The following is a 17,494-nucleotide window of genomic DNA, read 5'->3' on the forward strand; positions in this document are numbered from 1 at the left end:
GTCTGTCCCCCTGTCTGTCCCCCTGTCCATTGTCCCCCTGTCTGTCCCCCTGTCCATTGTCCCCTGTCTGTCCCCCTGTCTGTCCCCCTGTCCATTGTCCCCCTGTCCATTGTCCCCCTGTCTGTCCCCCTGTCTGTCCCCCTGTCCATTGTCCCCCTGTCCATTGTCCCCCTGTCCATTGTCCCCCTGTCCATTGTCCCCTGTCTGTCCCCTGTCCCCCCTCCAGGTGCCACCCTCAGGTGCTTTGGCTGCTCCAACCTCCCCCTGCCCGCAGGTAAGAGCTGCCCCTCCCCCACACCTCCAGACCCCGTGTGGGTCCCTATAGGGGCCATACAGACCCCAGGGACCCATAGGGGCCCCTATAGATCCCTACAGGGGCCATATGGACCCTGGGGGCTGCATAGAGGCTATAGGGGCTCCCAGGGATCTATAGAGGCCATACAGACCCCAGGCCCTACAGGGACCCCTATAGATCCCTATAGGGGCTGTACAGACCCCAGGCCCTATATAGGGCCCCTATAGATCCCTATAGGGGCTGTACAGACCCCAGACCCTACAGGGGCCCGTGTAGATCCCTATAGGGGCTGTACAGACCCCAGGCCCTACAGGGACCCCTATAGATCCCTGTAGGGGCTGTACAGACCCCAGGCCCTATATAGGGCCCCTATAGACCCCTATGGGGGCTGTATAGACACCAGGCTCTATAGGGGCCCCTGTAGATCCCTATGAGGGCTGTACAGACCCCAGACCCTACAGGGGCCCCTATAGATCCCTATAGGGGCTGTACAGACCCCAGACCCTACAGGGGCCCGTGTAGATCCCTATAGGGGCTGTACAGACCCCAGGCCCTACAGGGACCCCTATAGATCCCTGTAGGGGCTGTACAGACCCCAGGCCCTATATAGGGCCCCTATAGACCCCTATGGGGGCTGTATAGACACCAGGCTCTATAGGGGCCCCTGTAGATCCCTATGAGGGCTGTACAGACCCCAGACCCTACAGGGGCCCCTATAGATCCCTATAGGGGCTGTACAGACCCCAGGCCCTATAGGGGCCCCTATAGGCACCGCCTGCTCCTCCCCCGGCCGCGGTTTGGGGGCGGTTGCCATGGCAACGCCTCCATCATGGCGCCTCCTCGCTCTATTTTGGGGAGGGGGCGGTGCCGGGGGGGCGGGGCTCCGGGGGGGACCCGGCTGATGAGCCCCTCCCCCCCGGGGAACCCTTCCCCTCCCCTCCCCCCCCCGCCTCCACCCCCCTCTTCGTTTCCATGGCAACCGCCGCCCCCCCCCGCCCGCCGCGTCGCCATGGCAACCGCCATCCCGGGGGGGGGCTCTGCGCATGCGCAGCGGAACAGGGGGACCACCCCCCCCCCTTGCCTGGGGGGACCCGGGGCGCCCCCCCCCCCCCCCCCCATCAGGGACCCCCCAGTTGAAGCGGGGGGGGCGTCCCCAGTCTTAGGGGGCGCCCCCTCCCCCCTCCGGGGACCCAGTCTGGGCTCTCCCCCCCTCAGGATTTGGGGTTTTTTTCGGGGGGTAGGGGGGTACACGACCCCCCCTCCATTCCATACCAGAGGGACCCAGGCGTCCGCCCCCCCACCCCCCCACCCCAGCACCCTCCCCCCACCCCCCAGTCCGGGGGGGGGGTCTCGACATCCGGGCACGCGCAGATCAGGGGGAGGGGGATGGGGGGGGTGAGGTGGGGGGGGTCGCTCCTCGGCTCCTCCCCCCTCCCCCCCGAGCCCCCCCCCGCACCGCCCGGCCGGGCCCTGGTTCTGCTGCGGAGGCGCCGGGGGCTCCCCCGCCCCCACCCGGGACCCCCCTCCCCCGCCGCTCCCCCCTCCCGGGGGTGTCCCCGTGTCTGTGTCTGTGCCCCTCCCCCACCCCCCATTTTTTTGGGGGTGTCCCCCCCCCCCTCCCCCCGAAATGTGGTGCCTGCAGTGCACGGCCGACCGGCGGCGGGGGCCGCTCCGGCAGCGGCTGCTGCACGGGTGAGTCGGGGACCCCCGGGACCCCCGGGACCCCCCGAGACCCCAGAATCCTTCCCCTTCCCCCGCGCGGCCTCTCCCTCCGTCCCCTCCCCCTTCCTTTCTTCCCCCCCCCCCCACCTGCTCGGGACCCCTCCCCCCCCCGGCGTTTTGGGGGTCCCGTCCCCCCCCGGCTCTGCTCCGCCCCTCCCCCCCCAATCCGACGCTGGGTCCCCGCGGGGCTGGGGGGGAGGGGACGCGTCTGTCCCTGTGTCCGTGTGTCCCCCGTGGCCGTGTGTGCACGTATGGCCCTGTCATGTGTCCCTGCGTCCCCGTGCACGTGTGTCCGTGCGTCCCCGTGCGCGTGTGTCCGTGTGTCCCCGTCCATGTGTCCGTGTGTCCCCCTGTCCGTGTGTCCCCGTCCATGTGTCCGTGTGTCCCCATGTCCGTGTGTCCCCGTCCATGTGTGCATGTGTCCGTGTGTCCCCCTGTCCATCTGTCCCCACATCCATATGTCCGTGTGTCCCCATGTCCGTGTGTCCCCATGTCCCTGTGTCTCTGTGACCCCATGTGTCCCCATGTCCGTGTGTCCCCATGTCCGTGTGTCCCCATATCTGTTTCCATGTGTCCCTATGTCCCTGTGTCCCAATGTCCCCATGTCCATGTGTCCCTGCATTCATGTGCCACATGTTCCCCCCGTTCCAGTGTCCCCACGCCCGTGTGTCCCCATGTCTGTGTGTCCCATGTCCCTGTGTCTCTGTGACCCCATGTGTCCCCATGTCCGTGTGTCCCCATGTCCGTGTGTGCCACGTCTGTCACTTCTGTGCATTCCTATGTCCCTGTGTCCCCTGTCGCTGTTCCCATCTCTGTCATGCACAGGTGTCCCCATGTCCGTGTGTCCCCAAGCTGGCCATGTCCATCTGTCCCACACCCATGTCCCCACGGCCGTGTCCATGTGTCCCACATCTGCGTGTCCCCAGGTGCCTGTGTCCCCACGCTGGCCACGTCCATCTGTCCCTGTGTCCCCAAGTTGCATCCATGTGTCCCATGTCCATGTGTCTGTCTGTCCCCTTGTCCCTGTGTCCCCATGTCCCTATGTCCCACGTCCCCATGTGTCTGTCTGTCTGTCCCCCATGTCCCTGTGTCTGTCTGTCCCCATGGTCCCCCCCTTGGTGGCTCCAGACTCTTTGAGGGGGTCTCGGAGGGACCTGTGGTGGTCTCAAGGAGGTCTGGGGGTGATCCCAGGGAGGTCCGGGTGGTCCCAGGGTGGTTTGGGGTGGTTTTGAGGGTCCTGGGGTGTTTTGGGGGGTTTTGGGGGGTCCCGACCTGGGGGTGACACGATGTCCCCGCAGCGTGGACGGCGAAGCCCCGGGCAGCGAGGGGGGGGGGGCCGGTGCCCGACAGCCCCGGGAGACCCCCCCTGTACCGGGGCCTCCCCCAGCCGGCCCCCCAAGGCCCGGGGGGGGCCGGGGGTGCCCCCGGGGGGGGCTCCCCGGGCGTGGCCTGGCCCCGGCTGCCCCCCCAGCCGGCCAGCGTGGCCCTGCGCAAGCAGGAGGAGGAGGAGGAGAGCAAGAGGCCGAAGGCTCTGAGCGACAGCTACGAGCTCTCCACCGACCTGCAGGACAAGAAGGTACCTGGGGACACCCGGGGACACCTGGGGATGGCCCTGGCCCACGTGTGATGGTCACCGGCCACATGTGTCAGTCCCCAGCCTGTGTGGTGGTCCCCAGACCTCTGTCACGGTCCCTGTCCCCACCGTGTCCCCTCTCTCTGCTGCCAGCCCTCCTTCCCTGGGTGTCACCTCACCCGTGTCCTTCTCTTGGCCTGTCCCCTCCTTTTCCCCTCCTGCTCCCCATGGCCACGTGTCCCCATCTATGTTTTGATGTCCCCATCCATGTTCTTTCCCCTGTGTTCCCGTCATGTCCCCATCTCCCATGTCCCCATGTCCCCATCCCCTGTCCCCAACCCCGTGTTCTCATCCACATTTCCATGTCCCCATCCTCATGTCCTCCTGTCCCCATTCACATCCCCATATCAACATGTCCTCATGTCCCCACCTGTGTCCCCATTGTCATTCATGTCCCCATGTCCCCACCTATGCCCCATCCTCATCCCTGTCCCCATGTCCCCATGTCCCCATCCTCATCCCTGTCCCCATGTCCCCATGTCCCCATCCTCATCCCTGTCCCCGTGTCCCCCTCCTCATCCCTGTCCCCATGTCCCCGTGTCCCTCTCCTCATCCCTGTCCCCGTGTCCCTATCCTCATCTCTGTCCCCATGTCCCCATGTCCCCCTCCTCATCCCTGTCCCCATGTCCCCCTCCTCATCCCTGTCCCCATGTCCCCGTGTCCCCCTCCTCATCCCTGTCCCCGTGTCCCTATCCTCATCTCTGTCCCCATGTCCCCGTGTCCCCCTCCTCATCCCTGTCCCCATGTCCCCATCCTCATCCCTGTCCCCATGTCCCCGTGTCCCCCTCCTCATCCCTGTCCCCATGTCCCCGTGTCCCCCTCCTCATCCCTGTCCCCATGTCCCTGCGTCCCCCTCCTCATCCCTGTCCCCACTCATGTCCCCGTGTCCCCACAGGTGGAGATGCTGGAACGCAAGTACGGTGGTTATTTCCGCTCTCGGCGCGCGGCGCGGACGATCCAGGCCGCGTTCCGGCGCTACCGCATGGCGCAGAAGTTCGAGCGGCTGCGCAGCGAGGGCGGCCGGGCTCGACGCCTGGCGCTGCCGGGGCTGCGCCTCCAGTTCTCCTTCGAGGAGTACGACCGGGGACCCCCGGCCCCCGCCCCGGGGCCGCCCCCGCCGCCCCCGCCGTACTTCCAGGGCAAACCGGCCTCGCTGGACGAGGGCGTCCTGGGGGGCCCGCGGCGCGCGCCCCGTTACGGGGGCTCCTGCCGGGCCGGCCTGGATGGGGGCGGAGGTCCCGGCGAGGGGGCGGCGGTGGGGGGGGGTGCCGGGGTGGGGGGCGCGGGAAGCCCCCCCCGGCAGCTCTCGGCGTCGGCCGATTTCGGGCCCGGAGGCGCCGACCTGGAGGAGGCGTTTGCGCAGCAGGTGGGGGTCAGGGGGGTCCTGGGGGTTGTGGGGGTCAGGGGTGTCAGGGGGTCCTGGGGGATATGGGGTTGTGGGGTCCTGGAGGCTGTGGGATCAGGGGTATCATAGGAGTCAGGGGGTCCTGGGGGGTCCGGGGGCTTACAGGGCTTATGGGGTCAAGGGGGGGTCTTGGGGGATAAAGGGTCATAGGGGACACAAGGGTGAATGGGTCACGGGGTCAGGGGGGTCACGGGGTCACGGGAGCCCCGGGGGTCACGGGGGTCATGGGGGTCAGGGAGTGACAAGACCATGAGCATTACGGGAGCCATTGGGGGTCACAGTTGGCAAAGGGAATTTTGGGGGTCACGGGGAGGTCTCAGGGATTTGGGGGTCTTGGGGAAGTCATGGGGGTCACAGGGACCAGTGTGGGGGTCCAGATCCCATGGGAGGCCCACAGAGGGGCTCACGGGGCTCCTGTCCCTGCAGGTGAAATCCTTGGCCGCCTCCATCGATGAGGCGCTGGGAGGAGGTCGCGGGGTCCCCCCCGGCGCCCCGGACCCCCCCGCGGGGGACAGTGCGGCCACCTCCGCCAGTGACGTCACCCTGTACCTGGACGAGGGGCTCCCCGGCTCCCCCCGGTCCCCCGAGAGACCCCCCAGCCCCGAGCCCCCTCCCGACACCGGGGGGCCGCCACCCCCGCCCGCCCCGCCACCCCCCCCGCCGCCCCCCGCCAACCCCCCCGGCCCGGCCGAACGCTGGGGGGGCCCCGAGGAGCCCCCCCGGCGGGGCCCCCCGTGCCTGGAATGCCGGGGGCGGGGGGCCGGGGGGGGACACCCCCCGCTGTTGACGGTGGAGCCCCCGAGCGACAGCTCGGCCGACCTGAGTGACCGCTCCGACCGCGGCTCCATCAACCGGGGGGGTCCCTACGAGCCCGAGGGCACCGGGGGGGGCACCTTACCCCGCTCCGGGCCCCCCCACCGCTGCTTCCACCCCGAGGGGCCACCCCCGCCTCCCCCCGGCCCCCCGCCCCCACCCGCGGCCGAGGAGGGCTCGGAGGGGGACAACGAGAGCCTGGGCAGCAGCTCCAACTCCAACGAGACCCTCAACTGCTCCTCGGGCTCCTCGTCCCGCGACAGCCTGCGCCGGCCCCCCCCGCCGCCCCCCCCGCCGCCCACCGCCCCCCCCCAGCCCCCCGGCACCGCCGGAGCCCCCGGGAAGGCGACGTACCAACGGGAGCCGCGGCAGAGCTGGGACTCGCCGGCGCTCAACAACGACGTGGTGCAGCGGCGCCAGTACCGCATCGGCCTCAACCTCTTCAACAAGTGAGGGGCCGGGGCTGGGGGGCCGGGGGGTCCGTGCTGGGCGTGGGGTGGGGGCTGTGGGTCCGGCCGTGTGGCGCTGCCATGGCCCCCAGGGAAAGGATGGGGTGGGATTGTTGGTGACGCCGTGGCGAGGGCAGGGTGATGTTCTAGGTGACCCTACAGCGATGTTCTAGGTGACCCTATGGTGAGGAGGGGGGGGGGGGTGTTTGAGGTGACCCTGTAGAACCTCAGAGTGATGTTCTAAGTGACCCTACAGCAACGTTCCAGGTGAGCCTACAGTGATGTTCTAGGTGACCCTTATAGCGAGGGCGGGGGGTGTTTGAGGTGACCCTGTAGAACCCTACAGTGATGTTCTAGGTGACCCTATAGTGAGGACAGGGGGATGTTTGAGGCAACTGTGTAGAACCTCACCATGATGTTCTAGGTGACCCTAGGGCAACATTCTAGGTGATCCTATAGTGAGGACGGGGGATGTGTGAGATGACCCAGTAGAACCCCACAGTGACATTCTAGGTAGCCCTATGGTGATGTTCTAGGAGACCCTACAGTGACATTCCAGGTGACCCTATGGCAAGGACAGAGGGATATCTGAGGTGGCCCTGTAGAACCCCTACAGTGATGTTCTAGGTAACCCTACAGTGATGTTCCAGGTGACCCTATAGTGAGGATGGGGGGATGTTTGAGGTGACCGTGTAGAACCCTGCAGTGACATTCTAGGCACTAGAATGGGTACGTTCTATGTGTATGTTCTAGATAACCCCATGGTGACGTTCTGGGTGACCCTACAGTGATGTTCTCAATGACCCTATAGCAAGGGCGGGGGGTGTTTGACCCTGTAGAACCCCACAATGATGTTCTAGGTAACCATACAGTGATGTTCTAGGTTATGTTACCCTACTGTGAAGCTCCAGGTGACCCTATAGTAAGGACAGGGGCACGGTGGTGGCCCTGGAGGATGAGGTGGCCTGGGACGCCCTGTAGCAAGGACAAGGGCATGTTTGAGGCGACCCTGTAGAACCGCACGGTGATGTTCTAGGTAACCCCACAGTGAAGATCTATGTAAGCCTATGATGATGTTCTAGGTAAGTCTATGATGATGTTCTAGGTGACCCTGTGGCAATGTTCTAGGTGGCTCTATGATGACATTCCAGGTCACCCAGTGCTCAAGACATGACAATGTTCCAGGTGACCCTTTGGGGAAGCAGAGGTTACCCGAGGTGATCCCAAACCAGGGTGACCCTCAGGTGACCCTGGAGATGAGCAGGTGGCCCTAGAGCTGGAGGCAGGTGACGTTCTAGGTCACTCTAGGGCCTGAGTGACCACCGTGGGTGACCACTTGCCCACCCCCCGCAGGAAGCCGGAGAAGGGGATCCAGTACCTGATCGAGAGGGGGTTCCTGTCCGACACCCCCGTGGGCGTCGCCCACTTCATCCTGGAGAGGAAGGGCCTGAGCCGGCAGATGATCGGCGAGTTCCTGGGCAACCGCCAGAAACAGTTCAACCGCGACGTCCTCGAGTAAGGGGGGGACACGCCGGGGAGGGGGGACGCGCCGGGGCTCGCGGGGAGCCCCCAGACCCATCCCCTGCCGCGGGGTCTCGGCAGCTGCGTGGTGGACGAGATGGATTTCTCCGGGATGGAGCTGGACGAGGCCCTGCGGAAGTTCCAGTCCCACATCCGGGTGCAGGGGGAGGCGCAGAAGGTTGAGCGCTTGATCGAGGCCTTCAGGTGAGGGATGGGTCCCTGTCCCCACATCCCCGTGTCACCACGTCCCCACTGCATTGCCCCTGCCACCAGCAGCACATAGTGGTGTGGTCACCATGGGGTGACGTTCTAGGTGACCCTATGGACTGAGGGGTGACACAAGGGGGTGGTGGCACCTGTGGGACCAGGGGTTGTTCTAGGTGACCCTACAGACTAGTCAAACGCTGGTCCCTGGACCACAGGGTGATGTTCTAGGTGACCCATGGATCAAGGAGAAGCCATGGGGGTGGTGACCAATGTTCTAGGTGACCCTACAGCCACCGGGGTGCTGCCCCACACTCAGGAGCCCCGGGGTGGCTGTGGGGTGCAGAGGCCACCCCGCGAGGTGGGGCCGGGTGTGGGGCACCGTGACCCCATGGGCCGTGGGGGTTGTCCGCCCCGCAGCCAGCGCTACTGCGTGTGTAACGCGGCCCTGCTGCGCCAGTTCCGCAACCCGGACACCATCTTCATCCTGGCCTTCGCCATCATCCTCCTCAACACCGACATGTACAGCCCCAGCGTCAAGGCTGAGCGCAAGATGAAGCTCGAGGACTTCATCAAGAACCTGCGAGGTGAGGCCCTGCCGGCCCCCGGTGTCCTCCTGCTGGGGGATGTGGGTTCTAGAGCAGGGCTGGGTGCGATGGGATCTAGAACATGGTTGGGTCTCCTGTGTTCTGGAGCAGGACTGGGTCTCGTGGGTTCTAGAGTAGGGTAGGGTGTCACATGTTCCAGAGCTGGCCCAGGAGTCGTGGGTTCTGGAACAGGGTCAGGTGTGATGGGTTCTAGGGTGGGCCCAGGGGTTGCAAGATCTAAATTGGGTCAGATGTTGCAGGTTCTAGAGTGGTCCTGGTAGCTGTGGGTTTTGGGGTGGGCCTGGGACAGCACGGGTTCTAGTTCAGGACGGGGTGATGTGGGTTCTAGAGTGGATCACACGTCACTGGTTCTAGAGATTGTCTGAGTGGTGCAGGTTCTAGAGTGGGGTCAGGGTGCTACAGGTTCTGGAGTAGGCCCTGGTGATGGGGGTTCTGGAGCAGAGCTGGGTATTGGGTGGGCGGGTGTGTCTAGAATGGGTCTGGGTGCCACCGCTCCTGGAGTCGGGCTGTGTGTTTCAGGTTCTAGAGCTGGGCTGACTGGAGCAGGTTCTAGATTGGCTCCAGGTCAGGTGGGTTCTAGAGCCAGTAATGAGCAACTAGCTCCAGCACAGGATCGGGAACTGTGGGTTCTAGAGTAGGGCCGGGTGTTGTGGGTTCCAGAATGGGGACTGAGGCTGTGGGTTCCAGGTGTTGTGGGTTCTAGAGCAGGGGCAGTGGCCGTGAGTCCCAGAGCAGTTTCTGCTGTTGTGGGTTCTAGAGCAGGGCCAGTGCTTGTGAGTTCCAGGGTGGTTCCAGGAGATGTGGGTTCTAGAGCGGGCCCGGGTGTCGCGCAGGGGTGGACAATGGCGAGGACATCCCCCGGGACATGCTGGTGGGCATCTACCAGCGCATCCAGAGCCGAGAACTGCGCACCAACGACGACCACGTGTCCCAGGTCCAGGCTGTCGAGCGCATGATCGTCGGCAAGAAACCGGTGGGTGTCCCTGGGGGGTGGGACAGGGACCAGGGCACCTGGGGGAGGTGCCAGGTGACCCATGGGACAGGTTCTAGGCCACCCTAAGGAGACATTCCAGGTGATCCTGTAATGGGGAGGATCTTCTAGGTGACCTTGCAGGAGGGATGTTCTAGGTGAACCATGGGGCAGGTTCTAGGTGGCCCTACAGGAGGGATGTTCTGGATGACCCATGGGGCAGGTTCTAGGCCACCCATGGGAGATGTTCCAATATTCCAGGAGATCCTATGGGAAGGATGTTCCAGGTGACCCATGGGTGAGAGATGTTCTAGGTGACCCACGGGGGATGTTCTGGGTGACCCATGGGAGATGATCCAGGTGACCCAAGGGACACCTTCCAGGTGACCCATGTGGGACATTCGGGGTGACCTGTGGGGGACACTCAAAGTGACCCACGGGGGACATTTTGGGTGACCCTCGAAGTGACCCAAAGGGGACATTCAGGGTGACCCAACGGGGCGATGCTCTGCACGACCCCAGTGAAGATCCAAGGCCACCATCACCACCCCAGGGCGGGTCTGGGGGGCCGTGTCCCACCCCGGGGGTGACCCCTCCGCTGTCCCCAGGTGCTGTCCCTGCCCCACCGGCGCCTGGTGTGCTGCTGCCAGCTCTACGAGGTGCCCGACCCCAACCGGCCCCAGCGCCTGGGGCTGCACCAGCGCGAGGTTTTCCTCTTCAACGACCTGCTGGTGGTGAGTGGGGGGTCCCGGGGGGGTCTCAGGGGGGTCCCGGGCTGGGTTCACCCCTGGGGGGTCCGGGGAGCTCCCAGGAAATGGGTCCCTGGTGACGCCGTGGCCTTGGCAGGTGACGAAGATCTTCCAGAAGAAGAAGATCCTGGTGACCTACAGCTTCCGGCAGAGCTTCCCACTGGTGGAGATGCACATGCAGCTCTTCCAGAACGCCTGTGAGCCCCACGGCAACCTGGGGGACCATGTGGGACCCTACAGCACCCCAAAGAACCCCACAGAACCCCACAGCACCCCAAAGAACCCCACAGAACCCCACAGCACCCTGTGGGACCCCACAGCACCCCAAAGAACCCCACAGCACCCTGTGGGACCCCACAGCACCCCAAAGAACCCCACAGAACCCCACAGCACCCTGTGGGACCCCACAGCACCCCAAAGAACCCCACAGAACCCCACAGCACCCTGTGGGACCCCACAGCACCCCAAAGAACCCCACAGAACCCCACAGCACCCTGTGGGACCCCACAGCACCCCAAAGAACCCCACAGAACCCCACAGCACCCTGTGGGACCCCACAGCACCCCAAAGAACCCCACAGAGCCCCACAGCACCCTGTGGGACCCCACAGCACCCCAAAGAACCCCACAGAACCCCAGAGAACCTCACAGAACCCCACATAATTCTGTGGGACCCTGTGGGAGTCTCCCTGATCCCATGTCCCCCCCAAATTACCAGTTTGGGATCAGACTGGGTGACCCTGTGGGGTGTCCCTGACCCTGCGGGGTGTCCCTGATCCCAGTGTCCCCCCAGATTACCAGTTTGGGATCAGACTGGGTGACCCTGTGGGGTGTCCCTGACCCTGCGGGGTGTCCCTGATCCCAGTGTCCCCCCAGATTACCAGTTTGGGATCAAGCTGCTGTCGGCGGCGCCGGGGGGCGAGCGCAAGGTGCTGATCGTGTTCAACGCCCCGAGCCCCCAGGACCGGCTGCGCTTCGCCAGCGACCTGCGCGAGTCGGTGGCCGAGGTGCAGGAGATGGAGAAATACCGAGTGGAGGGTGAGCGGAGCCATGGCACTGGGAGCACTGGGAAAGGGCCTGGAGGCACTGGGAGGATCAACATGGGCACTGGGAGCACTGGGAAAGGAGCCTGAGGATGCTGGGAGGGCACTAGGAGGCACTGGTCTGACTGGGTTGTACTGGGCTCACTGGTGGGATTGGAGGTGCACTGGGAGGGGGGGGTCATTGGCATGATTGGTGTCACTGAGGGGGGCACTGGTGTGACCGGTTGTGACTGGGGGGTCACTGGGGGGGGCACTGGTGTGTCACTGGTGTGACTGGGGGGTCACTGGTGTGTCACTGGTGTGTCACTGGTGTCCCCGGTGTCACTGCTGTCCCCGGTGTCCCCGGTGTCCCCAGTGTCCCCGGTGTCACTGCTGTCCCCGGTGTCCCCGGTGTCCCCGGTGTCACTGGTGTCCCCGGTGTCCCCGGTGTCACTGCTGTCCCCGGTGTCCCCGGTGTCCCCTGGTGTCCCCGGTGTCACTGCTGTCCCCGGTGTCCCCGGTGTCCCCGGTGTCCCCTGGTGTCCCCGGTGTCACTGCTGTCCCCGGTGTCCCCGGTGTCCCCGGTGTCCCCGGTGTCACTGCTGTCCCCGGTGTCCCCGGTGTCCCCGGTGTCCCCGGTGTCACTGGTGTCCCCTGGTGTCCCCGGTGTCACTGCTGTCCCCGGTGTCCCCGGTGTCCCCGGTGTCCCCGGTGTCACTGCTGTCCCCGGTGTCCCTGGTGTCCCCGGTGTCCCCGGTGTCCCCGGTGTCACTGCTGTCCCCGGTGTCCCCGGTGTCCCCGCTGTCCCCGGTGTCCCCGGTGTCCCCGGTGTCCCTGGTGTCCCCGGTGTCCCCGGTGTCACTGGTGTCCCCGGTGTCCCCGGTGTCACTGGTGTCCCCGGTGTCCCCAGCCGAGCTGGAGAAGCAGAAGGGCGTGGCGGGGCCGAGGGGCGCGGGCCCCCCCCGGGAGGCGCTGAACGGGCTGAGCCGGAGCAGCCTGGAGGAGGCGTTCGGGGCCGAGGGGCTCAAACGGAGCGCCCTGAGCAGCTCCCTGCGAGACCTGTCCGACAGCGGTGAGACTGGGAGCGACTGGGAGCGACTGGGAGCGACTGGGAGCGACCGGGGGGGGGGGGGAGTGGGATTGGGAGGGGCTGGGAGGGGGATTGGGAGGGGCTGAAGTGACTGTGTAGGGCTGGAGGGGGACTGGGAGGAACTGGGAGGCACTGGAAGGGGAATTGGGGTCTCCACGAGGAAGATTTGGGGTCCCTTGGGAGATTTGGGGTGTCCATGGAGAGTTTGGGGCTCTTTGGGGGAAGTTGGGGTGCCCTGGGGGCATTGGGGTGTCCGTGGGGAGTTTGGGGTTCCATGAGGTGATTTTGGGGTCCCCGGGGGAACTTGGGGTCCTCTGTGAGGGGGTTTGGGGAATTTGAGGTCCCCCAGGGGGGTGTCGTGGGGGGAATTGGGGTTTCTGGGACAATTTAGGATTCCTGTGGGGGTCTCCCGAGGGATTTGGGGTCCCCTGGGGGTCTTCCCTCACTGTTCCCCCCCTCCCCCCCAGGCAAGCGGGGCCGGCGGAACAGCGTGGGGTCCCTGGACAGCACCATCGAGGTGAGGGGGGACAGTGCCACCCCTGAGTGTCACACCCCTGAATGTCACCCCTGAATGTCACCCCTGAGTGTCACACCCCTGAGTGCCACCCCTGAATGTCACCCCTGAGTGCCACCCCTGAGTGTCACACCCCTGAATGTCACCCCTGAATGTCACCCAAGTGTCACACCCCTGAATGTCACCCCTGAATGTCACCCCTGAGTGTCACCCCTGAGTGTCACCCCTGAGTGTCACCCCCAGAGTGCCACCCTTGAATGTCACACCCCTGAGTGCCACCTCCTTAGTGCCAACCCCCTAATGTCACAGCCCTGAGTGTCACACCCCCAATACCACACCCCCAATGCCACACCCAAACCCCGCCCACTTTAGCCCCACCCCATTCCCAAACCGCCTTCCTCTGGAGAAGGGGCGTGACCTGTATAGATGGGGCGGGGCTTGTGCATGCTATGGGGGTGGGGCCAACCCGGTGACGGCTGCTCCTATCCACCAATAGGAGCTCAGCTTAGGCTTTTGGGGCGGAGCTAGTAGGGTAAAAGGGGCGGGGTGTGGTGCATGGATGGGAGGAGCTAATGTCCAAGTGGGGCGTGGTTTTCCCAGGCTGACCCCCGCCCCTTTTCAGGGCTCCATCATCAGCAGCCCCCGGCCGCAGGCGCGGGGGGGCCCGGGCGGGCCGGGGGGAGCCCCCGAGGGCTACAAACCCCCGGCCCGGCCGGTCTCCAACTCCTCGTCCTTCCTGGGCTCCCTGTTTGGCAGCCGCCGCGGAAAAGGCCCCACCGCCCCCCCCCCCCGGCGCGGGGGGTCCCACTTCGGCCTCGGCCTCCTCATCCTCGGCTTCCTCATCTCATCACCACCACCACGCCCCCCCCGCGACCTCCCCCGAGGGTCCCTCCAAGCTGCAGGCTCTGCACGCCCAGTACTGCCACGGGCCCGGGGGGGCGGCGGGCGCGGGCGGGGGTCCCGGTCCCCCTCCGCCCCCCCCGTACCCGCAGCAGCCGCCCCCCCCCAGCCGCCCCGCGCCCCCCCCGCCGCTGCCGGCCATCGCCGCCGGGGCCCCCCCGCGATTCCACGGAGGGCCCACCCCCCCTTTGTCGGCTCCCCCCCAGCAGCACGGCCCCCCCGGCGGGGGGTTCCCCCCACCGCACCCCCATTACACCCTGCACCGGCCCGGCAAGAGGGGGGGGGCTCCGCCCGGCGCCCCCCGGCAGCCGCTGTCCCCCCTGCCCCTCTACAGCCCCGCGCCCGCACACCACGGGCTGTCCCACGCGTACCCCCCCGGGCCCCCCCCGCACCACCATCCCCCGCCGCCCCCCGCCCCCGCCAAGCATTTCGTGTTCGGGGGGGGCGGCGGCGGCGGCGGCGTGGGGGGCCCGGCCGGGGGGGCCCTGAGAGGGGGAGGCGGCGGGGCGGCACCCCCGCCCCATCACCACCATCATCACCATCACCACCACCACGCGCCCCCTCCCCACTCGCCCATCCCCCCCCACCCTTCCTACCCCCCCTTGCCGCCCCCCTCTCCCCACACCCCCCTCAGCCCCCACTCACCTGCCGGCCCCACCTCGCCCCTGGCCCAGGCAGGTCAGGGTCCCCCCAAACCCAAGGGGGGGAACCGCATCAGCACGGTGGTCTGAGCCCCTCCCCGGCAGAGCCCGGACTCAACTCGTGGCAGCGATGGACGGTGCCGGCCTGCTGGACGCGGTGGTTATTTTTGTAACCCCCCCCATTCCCCCCAAATCCCATCACCTCCCACCCCCGCCCCCCCCCCCCCCCCAAAAAAAACAACCTGCACGTGGCTCGTGTTTGGCTGCTCGCACCCCCCCCCCCCGGGGGTGAAGGCGGGGGGGGTCCCCGGACAGCCGGGTGTCCCCCCCTCCATCCCGGGGGTCCGGCGGCGATGCTGCCACCCCACCCCAAAGCCCCCCCCCCCCCCCCCCGTTCCCAGCTCAGGCTGAATGTCACATGGCACTTTAACCTCTCCCCCCCTCCTCCCCCTGTCCCCTGCCCCCCCCCGGCCGCCTGGGGTCCCCCCGGGGGTTTTGGGGGGGAGGGGGTCCCAGGCGGCCGGGCCCCCCCCCGGGGAGCCCCCCAGGCACCCGCATGCGCCCGCGCCGGGCCCTGTATATAAGAGACTGTATATTTGATGCTTCATAAACGGACCGGCCGGCCCCGCCCCACGAGCACTTTTTGGGGGATCGGGGGGTGTGCGGGGACATTCCTATAGGGGCTATAAGGGATGGGCAGTGGAGCTGTGGGGGTGGGGTGGAGGGCAGGGGGGGTTTAAAGGGACTGTGAGGTGAAGAAGCCCTCGGGTATAGGGGGCTGTAATAGGGACCATGGGGCTGTGGAGGCTAGGGTTAGGGGGCTATAGGGGTTCTCGGGGCTATAGATGCCACGGGGATTATAGGGGCCATGGAGGTCCTGGGGACACATGGATTATAAAGGTCCTGGGGATCTTCAGCGGCTTCAGGGTTATAGGAGATCCAGGGGTCCTGTGTGTTTGTTGGAGTCTGTGGGGTCCATAGCGTTCCACGGGGGTCTGTATGTTCCACAGGGGTCCTGGGATCCTATAGGGCCCATAGGGATTCATGGAGGGTCCATGGGGGTCGGTGGGGGTTTATAGATTCCAAAGGAGTCCCAGGGGTCTGTAGGGTCCATGGGGCTCTATAGGATTCATAAGGGTCCCAGAGAGTCCATAGGATCCATGAGGGTCCATTGGGATCTATAGGGTCCGTAAGGGTCCTTGGGGGTCCCGGGGAGGCCGCGGATGTTTTCGGAGGGGCGTGGCCTAAGGGGCAGGGCTCTATTAAGCTCCGCCCCTCCGCGGGACCCCCGCCCTCCCTGCGGCCGCCGGGCGCGCATGCGTGCTGCGTCCCTTTAAACGTGCACAACAAGTCCCGGCTCCTCCGCTGACCCAGCCGCGGAGGCGAGCGGTGCCGGGAATCCATCCGCCGAGAAGGGGCGGAGCCTGGGGACTAATTTCCGTCCCTCATCCCGCCACACCGCCTCCCACCACCCGGACCGCAACGGGGGTGCTCCGGTGTTGTTCTCCCCCCTCCCTCTTCCCGTTCTCGCCGGCGGTCACGGCGCTGTGGCGGCGCTCGGAGCCCGTCCCAGTCCCGCGGCGGAAGGACACGCGTGTTCATTGCACCGCTCGGCACGACGTGCGCGGCCGCGCCTGCGCAGTGCGCGCGTGCGCGCGGGCGGGGGGCGGGCGGCAGGAGGAGGAGGATCCAAGATGGCGGCGGCGGCCCGGCCTGGGGGACCGGGCAGGCTTCGGGTGTGAGGCGGGTGGAGCGCGGGTCGGCGGGGCTGGAAGTGCCGGAGGGACGGCGTAGGGGCCGCGGAGGGACCGGCGGGTCGGCAGAGCTCGCGGGTGCTATTCTGACCCCCCCCTTTCCCCGCGGCTTGGGGGAGGGGGGGCGGCCCGCGGCCTGTGAGGGGGCGGCGCGGGGGCGGCGGGGCCTCCATGGCCCCCTGAGGGGGTCCCCGCGGGCAGCCCGGGAACCCCCCGCTCCCCTCGGTGCGAGGGATGGAGGAGGGGGAGCAGCAGCGCGCAGGGAGCGGCTGGGCCGAGTGGGGGCCCGGCCCGGGGGGGTCTCCGCCGTGGGTCCCCCCCCCCGCCGCCCGACGGGGAAGAGGAGCCCAAGCGGGGCCGGGGCGCGGACTGGGGAGGGCCGGAGCCCCCCGGGGACGCGGGGCCTCCCCGGCCGGCGGCCGCGCCCCCTAAAGCGGCGGGGGACGAGAAGGCCGCGAGCGCCCCGCGCCCCCCACGGGCCGGGGGCGAGCCGCGGGGTAAAGGCGGGGGGGGACCCGGCAAAGGGCCCGGGGGGCGGCCCCCGGGAGAGGAGCGTAGCCCCCGCAAGCCTCCCGAGGAGCGCGGGGCCCGCGGAGGGGAGCGGCCCGGCCCCGAGGACAAGGCCCGGCGGCCCCTCGGGGGTCCCCGCGGCGGGGCCGGCCCGGAGCTGCGCGGGGAGTGGGGGTCTCCGTGGCTGCCCGCCGAACCGGAGCCCCCCGAGGACTTTCTGCCCCCTCCCGAATGCCCGGTGTTCGAGCCCAGCTGGGCCGAGTTCAGCGACCCCCTGGGTTACATCGCCAAGATCCGCCCGATCGCCGAGAAAAGCGGCATCTGCAAGATCCGACCCCCGGCCGTGAGTATGGGAGGGGGGCGTGCTCGGGGACCCCCTCACAATGGGGAACCCCCGTCCGAGCGGGGCTGGGGGTCCTGCCCCGCCGGGTCGGCGTCCGTGGGTTTTGGGGTAGAATTGTCCCCTTGGTGGGGTAATTTCTTAATTTGGGGTTGGGGGGATGATTGCCCCAACCCCTCGGGTGCTGCTCGGCATTAGGGGGTATTTCCTCTCGGGGAAGGGGTATTCTCTGATTTGGGGAGATAATTTGCTCTTTTGGAGGTGTTTTGTGTTGGAGGGTTATTACCCCCATGGGGTGTGACGTTGGGGGAGTTAATTCTCCTCTCTCTGAATAATTTTTCATTGGGGGAGGGAG

General features: G+C 67.0%; 2 protein-coding genes across 2 annotated transcripts in view; both read left to right on the top strand.

The window, feature by feature from the left end:
• Positions 1–3,388: 3,388 nt before the first annotated feature.
• On the top strand, positions 3,389–14,625 carry IQSEC2 (IQ motif and Sec7 domain ArfGEF 2). The gene is given in 14 exon segments (XM_062512004.1): positions 3,389–3,593; positions 4,546–5,016; positions 5,482–6,317; positions 7,671–7,832; positions 7,920–8,042; positions 8,463–8,629; positions 9,484–9,623; positions 10,229–10,354; positions 10,467–10,566; positions 11,245–11,406; positions 12,301–12,462; positions 12,948–12,997; positions 13,617–13,768; positions 13,770–14,625. Coding segments are annotated over 13 exon segments (3,501 nt in total). The 5' UTR covers positions 3,389–3,593; positions 4,546–4,551.
• A 40-nt stretch (positions 14,626–14,665) lies between these two features.
• The window catches only part of KDM5C (lysine demethylase 5C), a 23,686-nt gene continuing 20,857 nt past the window's right edge, over positions 14,666–17,494 (top strand). The window contains exons 1-2 of the mRNA XM_062512005.1: positions 14,666–14,672; positions 16,433–17,142. Of these exons, the coding sequence (XP_062367989.1) occupies positions 14,666–14,672; positions 16,433–17,142 (717 nt within the window). The remainder of the gene's footprint in view (positions 14,673–16,432; positions 17,143–17,494) is intronic.

The sequence above is a fragment of the Cinclus cinclus genome, chromosome 33, assembly GCF_963662255.1.
Source record: "Cinclus cinclus chromosome 33, bCinCin1.1, whole genome shotgun sequence".
Taxonomy (NCBI): Eukaryota; Metazoa; Chordata; class Aves; order Passeriformes; family Cinclidae; genus Cinclus; species Cinclus cinclus.